This window comes from Protopterus annectens, chromosome 3.part1 (genome assembly GCF_019279795.1).
Source record: "Protopterus annectens isolate FY-2018-M chromosome 3.part1, PAN1.0, whole genome shotgun sequence".
NCBI classification, from domain to species: domain Eukaryota; kingdom Metazoa; phylum Chordata; order Ceratodontiformes; family Protopteridae; genus Protopterus; species Protopterus annectens.
In genome coordinates, this window is record NC_056732.1 from 1,651,160,125 (window position 1) to 1,651,185,677 (window position 25,553).

At 37.6% G+C, this 25,553-nt stretch overlaps 1 protein-coding gene across 1 annotated transcript in view; it reads left to right on the top strand.

The window, feature by feature from the left end:
- The window catches only part of EFCAB1 (EF-hand calcium binding domain 1), a 311,240-nt gene that overhangs the window by 130,026 nt on the left and 155,661 nt on the right, over nt 1–25,553 (top strand). Inside the window, exon 4 of the mRNA XM_044067675.1 lies at nt 2,288–2,439. Within this exon, the coding sequence (XP_043923610.1) occupies nt 2,288–2,439 (152 nt within the window). The remainder of the gene's footprint in view (nt 1–2,287; nt 2,440–25,553) is intronic.

Sequence of the window (25,553 nt, forward strand, 5' to 3'; positions counted from 1 at the left end):
TGCAAGGGCATGGAAAGCATTGTTATGGAACTTATAAACAAAGACATTGGCAACCTTCAAACACTGGACCCCACTCAGTTTGGGTTAGTGAAGGGCTGATCTTGTCTCCTGAACCTGATTGACGTCCTCGAATCAGTCTCCAAAGCTGTGTGCGGTCCACACAGCCTATCTGTACCTCGCCAAGGCCTTCAACACCATCCCCCACTCTGGAATCATAGATACACTTACTAAGCTGGGCATAAATCCCTACATCACTTGATGGGTTGCCAACTGGCTTACTGACAGAACCCAGACTGTAAATGTAGCCTACTAGTGACAAGTGGAGTCCCTCAGGGTTCAGTCCTGGGACCGCTCTTGTTTGGCATCTACTTCTCTGAAGTACAGGCCAACACTAAGGGACTCTGGCTAACAAAGTTCGCAGATGACTGGAAACTGGGAGCCATTATTGAATCCCAAAATTATGTGGATATTCTACAAAAGGGCCTTACAGAAACAGATGCTTGGTGCCAGAACCATGGGCTCAAGCTTAATGCCAAGAAATGTATAGTTATCCCCTTTGGGAAAAACGATGTACCCATAAATAACAACATAGGTGGCAGCACACTAAACACTGAAAGTGTGATGAGAGCCTTCGATAACCACATCGCCACAACAGTCAGGAAATCCTTCTATGTGGGACACCTCATCACTAAGGGCTTTTCATCCAGAAAAAAGGAGGTCATTGTCCCACAATACTCATCCCTCATTAGACCCAGAGTACAACACCCCGTTTGGTATATACCAGACAAGACATCTGCAACAGCTGGAAAGGCCGCAGAAATACCTCACTAAAAGAATCACAGGCCTAAAGCAGATGCCCTATGCTGACCATCTAAAAAAACTCCAGCTATACTCTGTGGCATATTGTGTACTCAGAGGCAATCTCTACTTAACATACAAGGCCACGTCAAACCCTGAGCTGTTGGACATGCTCCACGTAAAGAAATCCCAATCCCTCAGAGCCACACGGTCGAGGAATCTAAACCATGTCATCACAATGAACAAAACATCCTGGAAGGATAGGTTCCTGACCCAGAGACTCCCCATTCTCTGGAATAGACTGCCCATACATGTCAAGCAGAGCACCTCCTTGGACCTCTTCAAAAGGAACCTTGATGATTGGATGGGAGATAGGAAATTCACCCTAGGGATCACGTCAGTCGCCCTGCTAGACAGGGGTTCAGGGAAGTAAATATTGTGGGAAGAAATATCCAGGGAATTGTTATGGCTAGGCTTGTATAGACCCTAGGGCCGATAGCCTAGTACCAACCTATGAACCTATGAACCAACCTAAGAACTATGTTTGAAATGATCCCCAGGTCCATAGCCTAATAACCTCCTATAATCCTATGATCCTATGATCTTATTTGCCGCTTCAGCTGGATGGCCACAGAGGCTGTGAGTTTGTTTTTGTGATGTGTTTTTTTCACTTTCTAGTACCATTAGGAATTTATTCTATGTTTATTATAACTTTTTCATTTTTTTCTTACATTTCTCCTTCCCTGATATAAAATATATAGATACAGATATAATAATCTTTCTTCAATTTATTCTAATTATCTTACTATACTAATAGTTATAGTAATTATTTATAACTATTTTTTTTTCTTTTTATGGTTTTAAAATTAGGGAAGTCATTGTAATTTTTATTTATTTATTTACTAGACTGCGGTGGTGGTGCTGCGGTAGCATTGTCGTCTCACAGTAAGACGTTGTCCTGTTCGATTCTCAGCTAGAGCATCTTCTGTGTGGAGACATGCATGAATGGGCGTACCTTCGTTGAAGGTTGTGCGTCAGGGCCGGCAACTCGGCACGTAAAAATCTACTGCCAATCATTAGCGGACCGGAGTTCCGCTGTGGCGACCCCTAACCGGGAAAAGCCAAAAGATACAACAACATTTATTTATTTATTTATTTATTTATTACAGTTTAGTGACCGGGATAGTCCACTTGGCCTGGAAGAACCCATTTTCCATGGAGGCCCAGGGAGAAAAGCTCCACAGAATATAGACAATTACACAAAAGTTATACAAAAATTATAAAGTAGAACAGTGGATACGTACAAAAGATAATATGCAATTAGTTAAAGAAAAAGACATGACATTTCTAATTCTAGGTAATGATTTATAAAAAAAATTAGATTCATATAGTCTAAATTTATTTACAACGTATAGAAACAGAGGATATAAATGAAGAAGGCTGACATTTAAATTATTGATATTATCACATATATACTATTTTTTTTCAGATTGTTTTGAAGTTTATGATTTAAATGGAGATGGCTATATTTCCCGAGAGGAGATGTTCCACATGCTCAAAAACAGTCTTATTAAGCAGCCAACTGAAGAGGATCCAGATGAAGGAGTAAAGGACTTGGTAGAACTTACACTAAAAAAGATGGTAAGCCCTTGTCATTAATGTACTCCAAGTTCAGTAGTTATAAAGTTATGGTAGTAATATCAAAACATGTTCTTAAGACGCTGTGTTTATATAATACTTTATTTTCTGATGTTTCTTCTTAGGTACTAGGTTGTTGACTCATGGGATCTTTAGAATCATAGCCATACATTCCCATAAAGTTTTCAACCCTTTAATCTTAAGTATGAATAACCAAGATTCAAGCAGAATATTTACATGTTGCCCCTATTCATGGCAGACTAGGGTGCTAAACCAGAGTTGAATTTGCATTTATCCATCCATTCATGCAGATTATGTTTGAATAGTGTAAGAGAAGTAATTTATGTAGAGAGGAAGATGAGTCCAAAGACATGGTATCCCCTGTGATGCAGATCTGTTCCTCCAACTTGTTCTGTTTATGTTGCAAAAGAGATTTAGATCTCTTGAGCAAGTGTTTTTCTTAATAGTACTATTTTGTGATGTATGATTTTCTTTGCATGCTATAAAGTAAAGTTTTCTCAGTTATTTTTAAGTGTAATGGGGATTGCAAATAGGTGCTGCTGTTCTTTTGTTTCCTTTCTTTCTCAGTTCTGTCTTTCTTCTTGTTCAGTTTTAAGAAATTTAGGAACTGCAATGTAAAAAAAAAGCCTGGTTAAAACAGCATGACAAAAGAAAAATCAGTGTGCTTTTTCCCATTCTTGCATGGGGGGAATGACTGGATTAAGGACCTTAGATTGATTTAGTAATAAGTTGTAAGAAAAAGCAAGTCAATGAAAAAGAATATTGAATATTATGAGGCTTTTTTCTAGCAAATTAATGCATGCTTAGTAGCAATTCTGTATCTAGCCTGCATGTCTCCATTGAAACTGTCTGATAAAGAGAAATTGATTGTCTGGTTCTCTTGTCTCCATGGAGAAAATCTGATAAAGAGAAATTGGTTACACTCTGGTGGAGAGTGAGTGGCTGGAAAAAATAAAAGAGAAACTGGCTAGGAGATAATGTTCTCTGAAAGCAGGGGTTTTCCCAGCTGTGAGGGCTATAAAGATGAGAAAAAAACAGCACTTAGTAGAAGCGTAGGTTGCACCTTGAGTCTTAGCATGGATAACCTTTCTTTTAAGTTAACTCAAGTCTGTCAGTGCGACTATCAGTTTGAGATTTTTGTTCCAATTAGGAGGGTAAAACTTCAATATTTGAAGATATACATAGTTTTGTGAATTAGTATTAAAGTAATAGGTTTTAGGGGGTATTGTTTTTTTTGTGGGCTTTCAATAAAACAAAAAGTTTTATAAGCTGTGACCAATGCTCAAATGGATATGACAAGAAACAGCTATATAAAAGTTCAACCAAATAGTGTATGCATGTAACACAAAAACTGGAACTAGACATTTAACAAAAAAGCTGTTATACATAAAAGGTGGTAATAATAACTTTTTAGCACAATGATGCTTTTTGTTATGTCTTTAAATGCCAGTGGTCTCACAGATGAATACAAAATAAAGAATAGTGAACTATATGTAAAAATGTAGAGTGAAGATAGCCAAGTTACAGGGGACACACTTGAAAAGATCTGAACAAGTGAATTTGATAAGGAAAGGTTTTCAGGATGGTTGCTTATTAGAATAACTGGAACAAAGGCAAACGGGAGTAATTATATTAATTACAAGAGGAGCTCCAATAGTGATAGAAGAGGATAAAAAAAAGATAACAATGGCCAATTTGTAGTGCTAAGGGGCTATTGGCAAGGGACGAGGATTACACTAGCATGTATTTATATTCCACCTAAAACTGCTACAATGGAGCTTAAGAAAATTCTAGGAGAAATCATCAGTTTTCAGCAAGGAATATTATTTATAGGTGGGGACTGGAATTTGATTTGCAGCAGTGAAGATGTGTCTGGGATCCCAGAAGGGAAGCAGTATAACAAAGGAGGATAGATTTTTGAAGAAATGTTCATGAAAATATTTGGCATGGAAGATATGAATTCAGTAATAGGAGTTCAGAGTGAATTTACTTATTATTTCCCAAGATATTAAAAACAGAGCTAAGCTAGACAGAATGTACATTTCACAGGCACATGCACATTTAATTGAAGGTCTTGATACACACCCAATAACTATTTCAGATCAAGCACCAATAATAACTAAAATAAAAACACAGGGTAATGAAATAAAAATGAGTCACTGGTGCTTTCTCGCCTATCTGTTAAAAAGAGAGAAATTTAAGGAATGGCTAGTGGAGATTATTCAAGAGCTATTTGAGAAGATAGAAATTACTTCTGAAAATATAGCTAGGGAGTGGGATACAATTAAGGTGGAGTTTAAAAAATAGGGTGGAAATAAAAGAAAGGAAGCTATGCTTAAGAAGTAAGAAGAATTATTTAGAGGGACTGACAAATGTTAAAGTATTGCAAAATGGGGGGAATCTCACAGAACAAGAACAAGATCAACTTCAGAATGCTAAGCAGAAAGTAAGGGATTACCTTGCTAATATACATGAGTTTAGAAATACTGCTGTTAAGCAACTGTTTTTTGATAATAATACTAGAGCACAAAAACTTTTAGCACAACAACTCAGGCAACAGAAAGTAGAAAGGGCAGTCACAAAGCTCCGGGAGCCTATAACAAGGAAGGTAACAAGAGATCCTGTAGAGGTATTAGAAATATTTTGGAAAGGTTATGAAAGTTTGTATAAAGCAGAGAAATATGGAAATCAAGAAATGATACAAATGGAAATGTTTATGGAAGAATTAAATATGCCAAGGTTAGAGGCAGATAAGGCTCAATTACTAATGGTGAGGACAGGAGGAGATGAGATAAAAATTGTGATGTATAACCAATCTACAGGGAAGTCCCCAAGAATAGATGGTATTCCTGTGGATGTTTGGAAGCTAGGACAGAAAAAATTATAAATATATGGAAGTTTTTATTTAACAGTGTTTTAAGATGAGGAGAAGTAAAAATATCCTGGAAGAAAGCAGTGGTAGCTGTAATATCTAAAGAGGGTAAAGATCCAGCTTCATACAGGCCCATGTCAATACTAAATCATGATTATAAAGTGTTCATGTCTATAATGGCTAAAAGAATGGCAAACGTAATGCCAAAATTGATAGATATGGAACAGTGTTGTTTTGTGGAGGGGGAGACAAACATTTGACACATTAACAGAACATTGATGATCCAGATGGAAGCAGAATGTAAGAAAATACCATTGTTGTTGGTGGATCTTGATGCAGAGAAAGCATTTGACAGAGTAAGCTGGGACTTGATGAGCAGGCCAATGGAAGCATCTGCATTTCCTGAAAAAATTATAAGGTTGATTAGGAGGATATATGAGGGATCGGAGGTAGAAATTAAAGTGGGCGGGGTCCTTTCTGATAATTTCTGCTTGAGCAGAGGAACCTGGCAGGGGTGTCATCTTTCCCCTTTGTTATTTGCATTATATTTAGAAGCACTGGCAAAAAAAATAAGGGACTCAGAAATTCAAGGCTGTAACTGGTATGGTAATCAAGAAAAGCTGTCTATGTTTGCAGATTATATTATTTTATACTTGACAAAACCAGAAAGAGACATTACAGTGTTGTGGAACATTTTGTGACAGTTTCAGATCTTTTTAAGATGCAAAATTAAAGAAACTAAAACAAAGGAATAGCGGTAAATTCTCTACCCGCATATGAATTGGTTCAGCAATATCCATATTTATGGGGACATGATAAAATTAAGTATTTAGAGGTAAGGATTAAAATGATTCTGGTGTGGCAGCTAAGGATATGCAGGAAGAGACTAAACAAAAGATAATATAAAAACTGAGAAAATGAAAGCTTTGTTATATGGATATGGATAGTAAGATATAAGCAGTTAAAATGTTCTTAGTCCCACTAGACATATGCACAGGTCAGGTATATTTTTATCAACCAGAAGAGAAGTTGTGAATAGCAATAAATAAAGAGCTGAAGGACTTTATCTGGGAGGGGAAGATGGCAAGAGACAAATGGGATAAACTGATTCTGTCAGTAGAACAGGGCAGATTGGGATTACCCGATTTGAAGGGGTATTTCAGAGCTTCACAGTTAAGGCTTCTATACATAGCACAAACAGAAAACTTTAATTCAAAGTGGAAAGGGATGATGATGAAACAGGGGGGAGTTCAAGAAACAAGGAGAGAATGGGATTTTGGATGCAGGCCTTTAAAGAGTATAACAATAATCATACAAACTATTATATACATAAAGTAGCAAAACATATCCTAAGAACTAAGCCAACACAGGTTTGGAGAAAGGAGATTCTGCTGATAGGGATGACTGCAATTAGGGATATACACAATAGCCAAGAGGGGGATGGAATTTATTGAAGAAAACTGGCAAAGGAACCAAGGTATTGGGAGCAAATAACTAAAGAGGGAAAGATGATAGAATGGGAAGATGCCAAGAATTTATCTTGACTGTAGATTAGAGATTGCCTTCCCTATCAAGGATTGATATCAGAGTATAGGCAAAGAGAAAGAAATGGGGGGGCTCTAAACAAAAGACCAGCACTGGTAGAGTTTTAGTAGAATCTAGAACAGAAGCTGCCATTAAAAAAGGAATAATTAGTAGAGCATATAAAATATTGCATGATAACTATAAGAACCAATCAGAGGAGATTTGAAAGGATTGGGAAGAGAGACTGGATAATAAATTCACAAAGAAACAATGGGAGGATAAATGTATGACTCCCAAATATGCAATAAAATCTAGAAGATTTAGTATTTTTGCTTGGAAATGTTTACATACATATTTTTATACCCCACGTAGACTCCAGAGAATTTTTCCTCAGGTGGACAGCAAATGTTGGAGGTGTGACAGGGAAGAAAAAGGTAATTGGGAACATATTTTCTGGGAATGTGGTGAGTTGGCAGACTTTAAGGATTCTCTCTGGGATGCACTGTTGGAGATGCTGGGTGGGCAAATTGGTGTGACGAGGGAGATGATTTTTTGAGCTATGATTCAGAATCAGAATTGCCTGGACATGGTAAGGCCTTGCTGTGTCCAGTTATGGTGGCTGCCAAAAAAAGCAATTACTAGAAAATGAAAATCGAAAGCTAAACCAACTATACTAGAAGTAGTGAATATAATAACAGAGATAAAATAAATGAAACTCATATCTTTAGAAAAGGTTAGGAGCAAAGTACATAGAAAAAAATGGGAAATGGGGGAACAATACATATAGGGGAGGAATGAGGTTTAAAAGAAAGCAGGCCTTAAATGAACAATGTAATGTTTAACTGAAAATAATTGGGTAGATTAAAAGTGATGTATAATGTTTGCAACTGGTAGTGTGTCGGCGTGTTTTTTTTCATTTATATAAATGTATGATTGCCTGTGTTGTAAGTGATGGTTTAATAAGGATGCTTCTTGTTTAAAAACAGGGCAGGAAATGAACAATTTATGTAAAGTTGCTTAGGTTATATGTAAAGAATCTCCACGGCAATACCCAGATTTGCTCTGAGCTACTGCACAATGGTACCTCCTACACTGAGCCAACAGATATTGCCAATGTACTGGCTGACCGATTTAGTGCCAACTTTACCCCTCTCCCCGCAAGGGACCAGTCACAATACCAGTAAATTGCCAGGCACCCAGTATTACTGCTGCACAGGTTAAAACAGCACTGTTCAAGGCCAAGAATACAGCTTCTGAGGGACCTGACAATATCCCTAGCTGTAGTCTACATGAACTACAGAGTGAACTGGCACCTTACCTGTGTGCCCTGTTCAATCACAGCCTCACCTCAGGCTTTGTCCCTACCAAATGGCGCACTGCTACAGTCATCCATCTCCACAAAGGAGGAGCAACAACAGACCCTGGGAACTATTGCCCCATTAGCCTGATGAGTCTGATATGCAAAGCTATGGAACACATCATCATGGACCTAATAAACAAGGATATAGGGAATCTCCAAACTCTGGATCCCACACAGTTTGGTTTTGTGAAGGGTAGATCATGCCTGCTCAACTTGGTCAACTTCTTTGAGTCAGTCACCAGAGCTGTGGATGAAGGCAAGGTGGTTCATACAGCCTACCTTGATCTGGCCAAGGCCTTTGATACTATTCCCCACTCAGGAATCATAGAAAAACTCACTAATCTAGGCATCAACCCCTATATCACTAGGTGGGTTGCAAACTAGCTCACAGGTAGAACCCACAGTGTGAAAGTAGTTGATGGAGTCCCACAGGGTTTGGTCCTGGATCCTCATCTGTTTAGTATCTATTTCTCTGAAGTCCAGGCCAACACAAAGGGACTCTGGCTGACAAAGTTTGCAGATGATTGCAAGTTGGGAGCTATTATTAACACCCCGAGTAATGTTGACATCCTACAGAAAGGCCTCACTGAGACCAATGACTGGTGTCAGAATCATGGCCTTAAGCTCAATGCCAAAACATTTGTCGTCATCCCCTTTAGGAAAAACCTGGTTCCCATGAATTACTGCATCTATGGTAGTCCACTGAACACAGAAGGCATTGTATAAGAGATCTGGGAACACAGGTTGTCAGCAACCTCTCTTTTGACCACCACATTGCCACTGTGGTCAGAAAGTCCTTCTATGTGGCACATCTCATTAATAAGGGTTTTGCATCCAGGAAGAAAGAGGTCATTGTTTCCCACTACTCTTCCCTCATTAGGCCAGTCATTAAGTACAATGCCCCATTTGGCATGTACCTCATTAAACATCTGCAACAACTGGAGAGGCCGCAAAAGTACCTCACAAAGAGGATCCTAGGCCTCAAACATTTGTCCTATATGGACAGACTAAAAACACTCCAGCTATTTTCTTATCTCATATCGCCTACTTAGAGGCGATCTCTGCTTGACTTACAAAGCCATGTCTGACCCAGGTCTGTTAGAAATGCTACCTCTAAAGAAATCCCAATCCCTCCACTCCACACGCTCCAGAGACGTCAACCTCATTACCACAATCAACAGAACATGCTGGAGGGACAGGTGCATAACCCAGAGATTGCCCATGCTATGGAACAGACTTTCCATACGTGTCAAGCAGAGCACCTCACTGGCCCTGTTCAAGAGAAATCTTGATGAGTGGATGAGAAATAGAAAATTCACCCCAGGGATCATTCCAGTGGCTTTACTCGACAGAGGCACTAAGGTCAGGTGGCACAATGCCAGGGTAATCCTATGGGCTAGGCAAATAAAGGCCCCATGGCCATTAGCCTAGTACACACCTATGAACCTGTGAACTTATATGTCTTTATAGTGACATATTTGCATTATTTGTGTTTATTTTGCATTTTCAGTCATTAGTTTTCAGGATTTTGACTTTCAGGCTTATAGTGTTTCAGGATTCTAATAGGGAACCATAGCAATATATGTGAAGTATAATGTTTGTAAATATGAATTTGTTAATATAGTTTGATTACTTTTATATAAATGTAAGGGGACATTATACTCAATTACTGGCCTGATGGGTGTGGAATAAAGTGAAACGATCTCATCCCTGGGCCTGAACACCATATCCTTAGTAATAACCTGTGCAAGGAAAAAGCACTTTCTTACAATAGAGAATACATGGTGGTTGAAGGACAATTTATTGTCTACATAGGTTCCAGGGTACCTAATTACTGGATCAGCTATCAGGGGGTCTATTGTCAGTGTAATAGTTACAAGGGATATCTTGATTGCTGAAAGATACTATTACATATTTATTGGCATTCAGTTTAAGTCCATTATTTTCACACCAGCTATTGATATAGTAAGGCCCTTTTGGAGAATGTTGGTGTTCTTTGGAAAGTTTATGACGGCATCGAGTTTCCATTTGTCTGAAGTCTTGGTCAGCTATAAACCATTAACAGAAGCTTTGACCTCTGAGACATAAATCCTGAAGAGAAGTGGTCCTGGGGTACACCACTAATGACAGCTATTTTGGAGGAGGTTGGCTACTCATTGAATTACACAGGGATTAACATTTAGCTGGGATAGTTTATGTACAGTATCCAAGTGCGGGATGGCATGGAATGCCTTGTGAGGTCTAGAGATGCAGTGTGTACTGATTTGCCTTTACCTATCGCTTCATTAACCTTCTTGAACAGGTCATCCATGTTACATGGACAGGAACTGCCTTTAACAAATATGAACTGGTTTGAGTTGGGAGTTTGTTGGTTACCTATGTACTTCTATATTAATTCTGTAATGATATTTCCATAGCCTTACAAGTGAGGCTGGCCAGACTTATGGATCTTTAATTTCCCATGTACTTTGACACCTCACCTTTCTCGGGATGACAGCTGCTGTTTTCCTTTTGTCCAGCACAAAGCTTGTTTGGAGGCTGGCACTGAATAATCTCTTTGGAGGCTGACAGATCCTGTTTCAGGATGGCCAGTAAGCTGGCTGGTATGTTATCAGACTCTATAGAAGCAATGTTCTTGCATTTGGATAGTGTCTTGAGGACTTGTTCATGGGAGATTTGAGAGGGGTGCAGATGTGGGTATGAGAGTTGGAAATGTAGGAGGGAAGAAAAAGGTAAAGTTAGAGCTAAATTTATTTGCTAGTAGATTGGCTATACCCTCTGGGTCAAAATATATGATATAATTTACTATTAGCCCTGCATAGTTAAAGAAGGCTTTGTGGTGCCTTGGTAGCATTGTTTACCTTGTACCTGTCTTTGGTTGATTTTATCAAGGTCTGCAGTTCTTTGTTAGGTTTAGCAAGAGCTTTTTTGAATCTTGAACTTTACATTGATTTTTACTTGTGATGTGTTTTTTCTGTTGTTTTGGAGTATGTTTATATTTGGGTTCCACCACATGGCTTTATTTGTAAATATGGCATTATGTTTGCTTTGGAGGGGACAGGTGCATCTATATATCTATTCATATGTACATAGAGTTTGTCAGTAAAAGATTCTGTTTAAGCAGTGGGCTCATTGAGTTGGAAGGGGATGTTTAGCCAGGTCATCACTCAGTTTCAGGACATTAGTCTTGGTAAAATCTCAAAATACCAAGGTATTGGAGGATGCATACGACTTCAGTCTTAAGGTGAATATGCCTGATTTGCAGTCCAATTTGACCAGGGAGGGAGTTACAATTGTTATGGAGTAGAGCTGTCCTATATTGGCAAGGACCAAGTCTAGGATTTTATCACCGTTGGTTGGAGTGTGGAGTAACTGGCCCAGAGAATTTGTATTGATAAAGTCCAGAAATCTCTGAGCATACATGTTAGAGGATGTGTATGTCTCGCAGTTAATAGAGGGAAAGTCAATGTCCCCTAGGAGAACTGTGTTTGGTTTAATGTGTAAGTACTCCATAATAGTTAGGAGTTATGGGATAACAGGGACTTTGAGTGGGTACTTGAGTTAGTCAGGATATGATGAAGGGTCTTCTTAATGAGTTGAACTTGGAAGAGCTCCATATTGTTATCTTATCTAACTAGTCTGGAGGTGAAGAATTTTTTTATTTTTGTACAAATATGGAGACACCACTACCTTTAGTGCCTTCATTTAGTATGGTGGGCCTGAATGCATGGTAGGCATTTAAACCCTGCACTGACTGGCTGCTCTCAAGGGCTTTCAACCAGGTCTCAGTAATGATGCATATATCAGTGCTTTCTAGGGTAAGGAGTGCTTGTATGGAGTGGAGTTTTTTGTTAAGGTTCCTAGCATTTTTTAAACACCTTTAATAAATTATCATTTAAGACATAGATAAACAGACATTTATATAAAAGAAAACAAACCATTTTAATATGTTCACAGTTACAAACATTATACTTTACATATATTCTTTTATACAATTATCATGAATTTGACATTACATAAATTGATCAATTCCTGCCTTCCCTTAAACCTCACTCCTTCTCCAAAACATTATTCTGACTGTACTGTTCCCAAAACTTCCATTTTTCTTCTATGTAATTTGCGTGTACCCTTTTGAAAAGATCCCGTATCCAGTTCTTGTATCCCTGTTATGATATTCACTATTTCAAATACAGTTGGTTTAAACTGATTTCCATTTTATAGTAATTGCTTTTTTGGCAGTCACCAGAATTAAAACTTAACAAAGCCTTACTATGTCTAGGGAATTCAGATACTCTGCAGTTCAAATTTCATTTTGGCCTCTTCCCATTCTGTTATTACCTTTCCCTCTCTAGGTATTTGCTCCTAATACCTTGGTTCCTTTGTCAGTTTTCTCCAGTAAATTCCAGACCACGCTTGCCTATTCTCTGTACCCCTAATTGTAGTCATCCCTATCAGCATAAACTCCTTTCCTCTATTCTCGTGTTAGCTTAGTTCTTAGAATACTTTCTTCTACTCTATGAATATAATATTCTGTATGGCTGTTATTCTCCTTAAGGATCTGCATCCCAAATCCCACTCTCTCCTTATTTCTTGAAATTTCCCTGTGCTTCATCATCATCCCTTTCCACTTTGAATTATAGCTTTCTGCATGTGTTATGTATATGATCCTTAACTGTGTAGCTCTAAAATATCCCTTTAAATCAGGTAATCCTAAACCACATTGTTCTATTGGAAGAATCAGCTTATCTCACAAATGTTTCCTCCTCCCCTCCAAGATAAAATCCTTAAACTCTTTATTAATTACTGTCTGCAACTTCCCATCTGGTTGATAAAAATATACCTGACCAGTATATAAAACTAAAGGGACTAAAAACAATTTTAACTACTTGTATCTTGCTATCCATATCCATAAACAAGAGCTTCCAGTTTTTCAGTTTTTGTATTACCTTTTGTTTAGCTTCTTCCCACATATCCTTAGCTGCCGTAACAGAATCCTTTTTAACCCATACTCCTAAATACTTAATTTTTATCATGTCCCCATAAATATGGGCATTGCTGAACCAGTTCATGTGTAGATACATAGTTTACAGCTATAGCCTTTGTCTGCCTTCATTAATTTTACAGTACACTTGAAACCATCTCAAAATATTCCACAGCACTGAGTTATCCTGTTCTAGTTATATCAGGACATGCTTTGGGTTTTGCAAGAGGCCAGAAACCATTCTACTAGAAAATCTTATGTTGCTAAGTGGAAGAGATTTTTGTTTGGTGTCACAAACATAACATGAACAGGACTCTCTCTTAGTTGGTATTTCTACTATTCTTTCTTATTTGTGTGAGTTTTTCGGTTCTGGTCTGGTCTGGCATACTCCTGTTACAGCTCATTTATCAGCCATTTTTGCTTGTCTTGCTTTTGTATCTACCATTTTCCTCTTGATTTGAGGTTAAACAGTTTTTGAAAGGTGTACATACAATACTACACCAAACACCGAAGATGAAAATATAAAACAACACCAAGCTCCGTTCCACTGTCTTTATTACACTTTAGCACCTCGGCAAAAATGCCTGCAGGAAGTGATATAAATTGGATAACCCCCCCCTATAAAAAGAGCTATAAATCAATCAGTTATCCAATACAAAAGCTTGTTTAATAAAATAATTAAATTAAATATTTCCAATTCAATTCCATATTAAGTCCTCCTGGATGCAGGGTATTGTATTTTAAAATGTATACTGCTTCTTTATATAGCAGCATATTTTTTAACTGACCTATATCTCCCATTTTCACAAAAAAAATTTCTAAAATAGTTGCTTGTAATAAAGTGTAATCTCCATTATGTTTCTCCATAAAATGCATAGCTACAGAGCTTTCAGTTTTTTCTTTTTTATATCTCTGTCATACTCCCAAGTGCCTTTTGTGGAAGGTTGGGCGCCGGGCTGGCAACTCGACACCATCAAACTCCACTGCCAATCATGAGCGGACAGGTGATCCGCTGTGGTGACCCCTAACCGGGAAAAGCCAAAAGAAGAAGATCTCTGACATGCTCCTGCAGCCTCACTTTAAATTTTCTCTTACTTTGTCCTATATAAAAATAGGCTACAGGGGCACTTCAGACAATACACAATACCCTCTGTAGAGTACATAAAACTGATACAGCACAAAGAGCCAATGACCTGTTTGCTGAAGTGGGAGGTATGAATACTTCCAGTTTTCCAACAGAAACACAATCCTTAATAGAATGGTTTGGAAAACTTATTTTTAAAGAGAGCCACTGTCACTTCAGTTTGCTAGGACTGCAACGATATGTGGAGCTTGATATTTCAAACAAGGGACTAAGAGGTTTCAAAAGTCCTGCTACCCCTTTTGATACCACTGACCCAGTAGATAAAATTTTCAAAGATCGATGGCTCTCTGCGGCACATAAATGTGCTATGGAATGGGTGATTATTCTAGTAGAAAGAGATTGAATACATCAGCAAAAACTGAAGGATGATATAAGTAAAATGCATACTGAAATTTTAGAGAAAATAGGTCAATCCAAACTGACCGATGTGTTTAAATGTATGCAGGACAGGTTAAATAAATTTGAGAAAGAACTAATTGATGCCAAAATGGGTAAAATCAAATGTGATACTAGGGATTATAATAATGGGAGGTAATTTTTGTGGAAGTCCAACAGAAAGACATCTAGACAGTTTCAAGAATCACGTATGATTGAAGGCAAACATAAACAGTATTTTGTATCTTTTGCTTCATCTGAAGGTGTTGGGTATACTACGGATTCTGATTTTCTGTTGATGCTCATTCTACTAGGGTGGTAGCCTCTTTTGGTGCTTTTTTCAAGAGATTTAATGTCAGACCCATTTTGGAAGCTGCTAAGTGGTCTTCTGTGAGTACTTTTACTAAACACAATTTAGATGTTTCTAGGGCCAAAGCAAGATTTGTCAGGTCCATCCTCCATGTTTTTTTTTTTTTTTTTTTTTTTTTTTGGGGAGAGTTAATTTGCTTCCTCCTCCCACCTTTTCTAGTAACTTTAGTACTGCCACTTTTGTAAAGAATACTACAACACCGATAAGGAAGGGCTTATTACAGTTGTGTAAGAACTTACAGAACTGTATATATCCTACTTGTCACTGTTGCTTATTCCATCCCTCCCTCCTTCCCCCATTCAATTTTTTTTCTTTGCCCCCTGGTCAAGGGGTCTTTCTTTTTCCTCTTTCTGGCTGTACATATAATATAGTCTTTCTTCCTCTTGGGTTGCTGTGATTCTCCTAGGATAATCCAGTACTGTGGATTTGACCCTCGTATGTCACTTATGTACCTTATGTTATGGACATAGATTATGAAACACCAGCTGCAGAAAAATGAATTCCAGCATGAAAACTTGAAGATTTTATTATAAAATACTGTAAGCGGTTTCATTTGAACAAATAGCCAAACTTCATCAGACATTTTTCGTAAAGCCAACACATGTTTAAATACTAGCAGCTAATGTGTAATTGGTCAAAAAACCCTCATTCTTGTAATAGCCTTAAAGCCATCAATACATTTATACATTATATTTTAAAATACCCTGAAATGTTCTATTCCATCTTTTAAAACCTGATAGGATACAAACAACAAATAAATATTTAAAACCAAAGGCATTATAATTTCTTTCTTTCTAATGCCTTTAGTTTCAGTATTGGGGTTATTGAGCTACGCTCGTTTAAACCTGGCCAGCTATCAGCCTGCAACCTGATCTGCCATCCTAATTCTCTCTTCTCTAATAATACCATCCAAGAAGACCTATCATCAATCTGGACATTGTCAATGATCATATATTTAAAACTATGTCCTGGGTTTTCGTGGGCATGTTTTGCGAGGGAATTACATAAATGTGTTCTCCTGATGGCATATTCATGTTCATAAATTCTCTGCACTAATTTTCTCTCTGTTTTGTCGATGTAAAATGCAAAACAGGAATCACACTGTGCAAGGTAAACAAATGCTTTGGTGTTACGATTATATTTCCCCATTATTTTATATGATATATTTCTTACAATAAAGGAGTTACCTGTAGATATTTTAAAACACCACCTACACACACCACACTGAGTCATCCCTTTCATTCCATGACCATGTTGCCTGTTACTGGTAGATAATAAACTTTTGAAACTTCTCCCTTTTTGATATAGTAAATTAGACTCTACTCCCACTTTCTTCCTAATGTAGGCATCATCAGTCAAAATTGGCCAGTTTTTAGTTAAAATTTCCCTCAACGTTTTACTATCCTCAGTGTATGTTGTGATGAAGGCCTTGGTGAAATTTTTTCTTTGTACTGAACTACCATTATCACTCCTCCAATTACCATTCACACCATTGTACAGTGTAACTGAGGGGTTCTTAATACCATCCCGATGTTACTTGTGTTTGTTCCCAATATGGAATCATGTTCAGCATTGATTTTTTCTAGTAGAATTGGCTTAAAATGGCCTACTTCTCTTGTATTAATGACCTCTTCCATTAACTCTCGTATTAGTGTATCCGGATAGGCTCTCTTGGAGAACATAGATCTCAAATTCTCACATTCAATTAAGAAATCCTGTTCTGTAGTGACTATGCGTGCAGCTTGAATGAACTGGCCTTTCACCACTGATCTTTTTTGGTGGTATGGATGTGAGCTTGTATAGTGAAGGAAACTATGACAATATGTTTCTTTCTTATGAATGCTTGAAATGTATTGTTTGTTGATTCTATCTTTCATTAAGTAAACATCCAAGTATATCATGGAATCGGTATTGATGTTAGCTGTAAATTCAAAAAATCTTGTTGTCCCCTTTATGTAATCCAAAAACATTTCTAAGGAGTCAGTGTCCCCATTCCAAATTGTACTAATGTCATCCTGAAAGTGGAAATATGTCCTAATTTTCTGTTGGTATTTTGATTTGAAAATAAATTAATTTTCCCAATGGGCCATGACCATGTTTGCATAAGCTCCCCCGCAAGGTGAGCCCATCGCAATACCTTCTTTTTGTAAATAATATTGCCTATTGAATTGTATACAGTTGTTATTAAGTACTAATTCTAAAAGTTCTAGTAACAAATTTCTTTTTTCTTGTGGAATACGGTATTTATGCAACATCTCACTGACCCATCCTAGACCTGTGTCTTGGGGAATGACCGTATACAAATCACAAACATCTATAGTTACCATAATGTCCTCGTCACTATATTGAATGTTGTTAATATGCTCTAAGAATGACCAAGAATCCTTACAGATATGCTTTTCTTTTTTCAATATATTTTTAAATTCATGGTCTAAATATTTCACCCATGCAGATGTGATGGAGTCCCTGCCATCCACTATAGAGCACATAGGTGGAACATTAACGCTCTTGTGAATTTTGGGGACTCCAAAAAATACAGGAATTTTTGCTGTTATAATATTTAAGTAATTGTATAAATCCAAATCTATTCTCCTTCCCAGAAATATATCATTTAATTGCCCATAAATTTTCCTGTATGCTCCATTTAATTGATTAAGAGACACTTTTTTGATAGGTGGGAGCATCTAATCATTTTTCCATTCTTTCATTGTAGTCATGGAAATCCATTATTACTGCCCCTCCACTCTTGTCGGGCTTCATAATTCTTATTTGTTGTGCCCTGAAAAACTCTAATATAGCTGTTTCTTCCTCTGTTAAATTGTTTCTTATTCTGGTTTTACTTGAAGCCACTTTTGGCAGGGACTCCATCACATCTGCATGCACGATGAATTAAAAAATATATTGAAAAAAGAAAAGCATATCTGTAAGAATTCTTGGTCATTCTTAGAGCATATTAATAACATTCAATATAGTGAAGAGGACATTATGATAACTATAGATGTTCGTGATTTGTATACGGGTCTATATTACGTTATCGAGCATTTACATGTTTGAACGTCATATGGTCAACACCATATGATCGAACATGTAAATGTTCCAACATTTCAACGGAGATCTCCATACAGTGAGGAAATGGAAGTTTTCCATTGTCTGCACTGTAATGCGATCTCGGAGTTGGTATATTTAAAGACCGTGGGGTGTGGGGAGTTCAGGGCCTTTCAGGTAGGTTTTTTTTTTTGATTTTCGAATATTTAAGAGTTCGAACATATGGTGTTGACCATATGGTGTTTAAACTTTTAATGATTCAATAATCTAATGTAGACCCTTTGTATATGGTCATTGCCCAAGACACAGGTCTAGAATGGGTAAGTGACATGTTGCATAAATACCATATTCCACAAGTAAAAAGAAATTTGTTACTAGAACTTTTAGAATTAGTACTTAATAACAACTATATACAATTCAATGGGCAATATTATTTACAAAAAGAAGGTATTGAGATGGGCTCACCTTGTGGGGGATCTTATGCAAACATGGCCATGGCCCATTGGGAAAATGAACTTATTTTCAAATCAGAACACCAACAGAAAATTAGAACATATTTCTGCTTTCAGGATGACATTAGTATAATATGGAATAGAAATGTTTTTGGATTACATAAAGGGGACAACAAGATTTCTGGAATTTACAGCTAATATCAATACCAATTCCATGATATACTTGCATGTTTACTTGATGAAAGATAGAATCAACAAACAATACATTTCACGCATTCATAGGAAAGAAACATATTCTAATAGTTTCCTTCACTATACAAGCTCACATCCACACCATCAAACAAGATCTTTGGTGAAAGGCCAGTTCATTCAAGCTGCACGCATGATCACTGCAGAAAAGGATTTTTTAATTGAATGTGAGAATTTGAGATCTATGTTCTCCAAGAGAGCATATCCAGATACACTAATACAAGAGTTAATGGAAGAGGTCATTATTAAAAGAGAAGTAGGCCATTTTAAGCCAATTCTACTAGAAAAAATCAATGCTGAACATGATTCCATATTGGGAACAAACCAGTGGCGGCTGGTGACTTCAAATCAAAGGGGGGCTGCAGGAGACAGCTGAATGGGTGAGGTCAATGGAAAAGGGTGTGGACATCTTAAAGGGGGAGGAGCTATGCTGAAAACCACAAAACCTGTAACTTTAATTAAATACACTGCCCTGGGTGACAAACTGTCACTATGAGAGTGCAATCAAGACAAAATGAAGTGTAGAAGAAAAAAATATTTCAATGCATTGGCTGCATGACAGCTTACTTAATATCTAGATGGAAACAAAAAAGTTGTGAGGCATGAAAAAATAAATTACTTTTTAAATACATTACTGGAATGCCAGTCAAAATCAAGTAGAAGAAAAACAAGCAGCACTCAACTCAAACTACTTCTCCTTGTAGTGCAGTTCTAATTAGAATTTATATTCAGCTTTATAAAAGTACCAAGTAACATGCTGAAAGTAGCAATCTCTGTGATACCCCCACTTGTAAAAATGTTTCTTATCCAAAAAAGACCTGCTGCCTGAACAACTATCTACTTGTTTCATGGGGAAAACATGATCAAAGTAAAAAATGAAAAGCAAACAAGAAACAAACTCAAGATACATTGCTTAAAGTATTACTGCACAGGTTATGGACCACACATGATAGATTGGCATTCTGTTTAGTTTACAGGTAATGCCTGCAAAAATGACTGCAAGTTACCAAAAAATGTAATGAGCTTCTTAAAATAATGCAATCCTGTCCTTTATTACAAATACTGTCATATGCGTTTCAATACCCAAGGCTTATACGTTGTCTAGTTATGCATTCTCTGCATGGCAACAACAGAAAGGCTTTCAATGTTGGCAATTCTTTAACAGTATGCTTATTAAAGCTTACTTGCATCTTACAATCTCAGACAAGCTTACCTGATGGTCATTAAAGCATTGCTACTTAAACACAGAGCAACAGGCACTTTCTGAATAATAATAAGCATAAATCAACAGTATAAAAATATGACAGAAACCAGAATATTCTGCAAAATCAAGGAGAGATGAAAAGCCACTGTAGTACTTGTGTCTACCTTAAATGGGGGATACACTGCACATTTACACTGCATAACTGCTCCTTGCCTTGCTTGGACACATCCAGAGTCACTACATGGGGGAGTGGGGTGCAACAAGTATGTCACAATTTGAAATGTCTCTGGCTGACTATGAAGCCCTGGCACATTTGTCATACCTCTCAGCCTCAGAGCAAGACATCTGGACAAAGTCATACATAGAAGTGGGACAAAGGCCCAAAAATAAGGACAATTTTTAAATATTGCTCTTATAAACTTAGAAAGATAATAGAATAGTAGGTCTTGCATTAGTATGAATTTTCTGAAGGGTATGAAATCTGAAACTCAAATGTCTGTCATTATTTTCTAACTTCAGTCTTTAATGATTTGCCACTAATGTTAAAAAAAACCCACAATTTTATGAAAAATGGACCAAAAATGTGATGCAAAAATATAAAATAGCCACACAATACAGCTAGGAACCTGTCAAAGAAGGGACACATTTTTAATATTAGTACTGATAACTTGAGCAGCTGACAAAATAAAAGAATTTACATGCATTTCTGAAATAAAAGTAATCTATAACTCTGATTATTACAGTTATTTATTAATTGTAAACCCTCTACGTTTTCTTTCAAAATTGCCATTTTGCGGAGGGATTATTAGGGAAAGAGCAACATTTTGAGCCAAAATCGGGGACAGTTGAGAGGTTTGGATATGCCTACTTCTATAAAGCAATTTATTTGCATGTACCTCTCAACCTGTTAATTCAGGAAATCTGGAAAAGGACAAATATATTGGGGGAACATAATAACAGTACTAAAAATTGCTTTTGTATAAACTGAGACAGTTGATAGAATATAACAGGTCTTGCTTTAGCATACATTTTTCTGAAGGTTATGAAGTCTGAAACTCAGTGTCTGTCATTATTTAGTGACTTAATTCCTAAATGATTTGCCAGAAAACCACACATTTTATGAGGAACAAACCAAAAATAAGAAGCAAAAATCTATTCAGTCTGTCAAAATCTGGACAGTTGAGAGCTATAGTTCAGCCAGGGTTGTCTTTGAGTTTGCCGCCCTTCCCCCTCACAAAATCACGGTCGAATGGAGCCTCCCCCCTGCAGCCATTCCAATGAACCATTACTTGGCTATTTCACCCAATTTACCATAAACACTAATGTGCATACTGCTTTACTTTTACGATGATTTGGACTTCATTTGAAAGTTTTATTTTGCATTTTACAGCACAAACACTAAGACTCCTGCTAAACAAAGAAATGCAGTCTCACAATGAAAACAAAGTTAGCAATAAAACTTCTCTGCCCTTGAAACTCACATTCGTTGAAACAGCATTGAAAGCTACATTCAAAGAAAATACATTTTGCCAGTAGCAGATAAAGATTAACTTTGGGCTGTTTTCAAATCATAGGCCCCTTGCACACAAAACATACACGTGCTCTTTGATACACCTTCCTGATTGTATTAAATTATATTCCTTGTACAATACAGTACAGTTGTTAGACAGCGTTTTAAATTTATTGTTTTGAACACTTTTCCAGTAAACAATGAAACAAAATGCATGCACCAATAATGACAAAACTGCCCAATTCAGAACATTTTTCCAGTAAACAATGAAACAAAATGCATGCATCAATAATGACAAAACTGCCCAATTCAGAACATTTCCATCATAAAAGTCTATTCAAACATCTACAGTCCACCAGTATCAATAAATATGCACAATCTCTGAAGTAGTAAAAGTCACCTAAATAATTCCACATTAAAGAAATCTGCAACTAATGAAGAGGTTGCTTCTAGCAAACAACTTTATATTTCATTGTTTCATCTACAAATAACGTGCCTTTTGTCCTTAAGGAATAACTTGCCTATGTTGCATTAAAAAAAATGATAAGCTAGTAATATTGCAATAGGGAATGGATGGCAAACTGATAACAGGTTCATAGTTAATAGGTATCTTCACCAAAAAGCACTGTAGCATCCACCCCCTTTACAACATAGCACAATATCAGCAATGCAGCTGCCTACTGTGGGAGTAGAACCCACAGCCTTCTGCATCAAAAGCAAGTACACTACCGCTTGTGCTATTAACAATGCAATTGGACTTAGTCATAAGCAGCACTAAACTTTTGTTCCCCTGCAGCTCTCAGATTCTTGTAAAATCTACTTGACACTCAGCTGTATCTCTGAACTTTGCAGCACAAGAAATCTGGAAAAAGCCAACATTTATTGGGGGGGGGGGTAAAAGCCCAAAAACCAGGGACACATTTTAAACATTGCTTGTATAATGTTGGAAAGTTGCTAGAATAAAATGCTGTGCTACCACCATACATTTTACTGCCAAGTATTGAACTCAGGACCTTGTGCAAAACAGTCAGAGCAACATACCACTACGCCAACTCATCTGTTTTTTTGAAAGAAAGGAAGACTGAAACTTAAATGTCTACCATTTAGTGAATTCAGTTCTCACCATAGCTTTCAACCTCTTAGCACGAAACACCTGAACAAAGCCAATGATGGGGGAATACAGCCCCCAAACATATTCAGTGAATTCAGTTCTCACCATAGCTCTCAACCTCTTAGCAAAAAAACACATAGACAAAGCCAGTAATGAGGGAATACAGCCCCCAAACATATTCAGTGAATTCAGTTCTCACCACAGCTCTCAACCTTATCACAAAAAACCTGTATGAAGCCAATAATGGGGTAATACAGTCCCAAAAATAGGGACAAATTTCAAATACCCATGTTATAAACTTAGAAAATTGCTAGAATAAAAGGTTTTGTGTTACCATGTACTTTCTGAAGAATATGAAGTCTGAAATTCAAATGCCTGTTATTTTTATTTATTTAACATTTGTTAACCAGGAAAGCTTGACTTGGAACAAAAGCCAATTTTCAGCAGCTGCCCAGGAAGAAACATTCGAGACATATATCTTTGTAAGATGAGAAAACATGCAGCCTCCACACAGAAGGCACCTCAGCCAAGAATCAAACTAGAGAACCTGCAGCAGCCAGGCAACAATGTTACCAGTGCATCACTGCACTACTGATTGATTGTGTAAGGTAACAAAAATACAGAAACCACAGATTTTATGAGGAACAGAACAGAACAAATATGAGGCAAAAATCTGCAAATGTTTTTACAAATGGTGGTGGGTAGGGAATTCAGGTCCTTGCCACCTGCAACCAAGGTGCAGAGTTCATGTCTGAGGTATTATATACCCACCACCATGTGTTCTCTCTAGCCACCCTTATACAACAATTGGGGCGTTTCACATGCAATTTGGCTCACTTCCTAATATAACTGAAAAGATGTGGTAGGTAGGATGACACTTAAGATGCAGAAAAAAAGGTGCAGAGTTATACTGAAATGACATGGTAGTGGTCACATCAAATCTCCCAGGTGGACAGTTAAAACAGCAAATTATTCTAACAACAGACCTTAACTGCCATTAGGAAAGCTAAATGAAATGGTTTACAGTTTGTGAATATTCTCTTTAGAAATACGTAGAAATGCATAATGAGTCAAAATATACGACATGCACTTACCAAAACTGAGTTTCCTAATAAAGATCATGATATCATGACGGGAATTAAATCTTGACAGAGATCCTTATACACATGTATTGTGAATCTATAAAATAAACCACCAGGTGGGACTGGCATAATGGTTAAGAGGTCTTTACTGCACAGATGCAAGGTACAGGGTAAGGGTTTAATTCTGATTTCTCATTTACTGGTTAGGCTTGTGAAAGTCTGAAGACTGATAGCCTAGTGTTTACACATGAAAGTCCTTCTTATGAGGCATAAATACCTAGTATTTCATTAAAAAAAAGTTGTTGGCTCTGTTAAATTGCCAGAAGTCCAGTATTATTCTCTATGCCTCCAATTCAGTCAAGACATCCAGCACTGAAGATTTGTGGCTGCAGTCTGAAGTGAAATACCTTTTTTCATTATTAATGTTTTCATTGCAATAGGTGCTTATTTCTAAGCACCATAAATAACTCGAATTTGAATTGAGTGCTTAAAAGATTATAGAAAACAATATGTAAGACTAGCACAAAGTAATTATAAAACACAGTCCCACACAAGGTATGATAAGCCCAGGAAGAACATGCTTGTTCCAGAGCTGGATACACTGTTGATACACTCTAAAATCAAGGCTATTCCTTCTTTTTAAATTTAGAATTTCAAAGAAAAAAACTTTTTTGTTGACTGAGACAAAAATTCATGACAGTCCTTTCCCAGTATTCAGAAAGATTATGACTGCCAGTGTGCCATCCTGCCCACTCGCACAATGGTGATAGTCTGCAATTCAGATATATGAGAAAATCACACAGAGCAATGTCTCATTAATGGCTCATTATCATGGCTCTGAAACAAACATTATGGTTATGACAGGGTTCCCATTACCAGTCAATGTAATGTGGATGGCACAGACACCTTCAACCATGCATGCTCACACACACACACACACACACACACACACACACACACACACACACACACACACACACACACACACTCTCACACACACACACACACACCTCCCGATCGTACACCCTACCTGTCTCATGGCCAGGCGATCCAATCCTGCAGCTCCTTGGGTTAGCGTGTAACAAATCCATCCTGCAGCTTCTCGGTCCTTCATGCTGGCATGATCCTGTAGCCCACGCATACTCTCCCGCGAGATGTTAGGAGGCTGGAGCCTCCTGCTATTGGTCCAGACTGCATTGCCTGCAGTCTGGACACCATCTGGTTTGTGCGGTCATTACCACACGGATCTCTGGGTTGGAAGGGAGGTGTTTACTCCCTTCCCTATTCGGACTGCCTGACTGAGCAGTCTGGAGCTCAGGAATGCCCGAGCATGTGTGCTTCGTGTTCTGGTCTGCCTAACACAGCAGCCAGGGACGAAGCACACATGCCTGCAGTCCGAGAGATTTTTTATTATTTTCATTTTTAGTTCTACGGGGACTGCAGGGACTGGGGACTTTATTTCACAGGTGGGAGGGCTGCAGTCCCGCAGTCCTATAGCACGAGCCGCCCCTGGAACAAACACAAGTAATATCAAGGATGGTATTAATAACCCCTCAGTTACACCGTACAATGGGGTGAATGGTAATTGGATGAGTGATAATGGTAGTTCAGTACAAAGAAAAAACTTCACCACAGCCTTCATCACAACATACACTGAGGATAGTAAAACAGTGAGGGAAATTTTAACTAAAAACTGGCCAGTGTTGACTGATGCCTACATTAGGAAAAAAAGTGGGAGTAGAGCCTAATGTAGTATATCGAACACAATGTCCAGATTGATGATAGGTCTCCTTGGATGGTATTATTAGAGAAGAGAG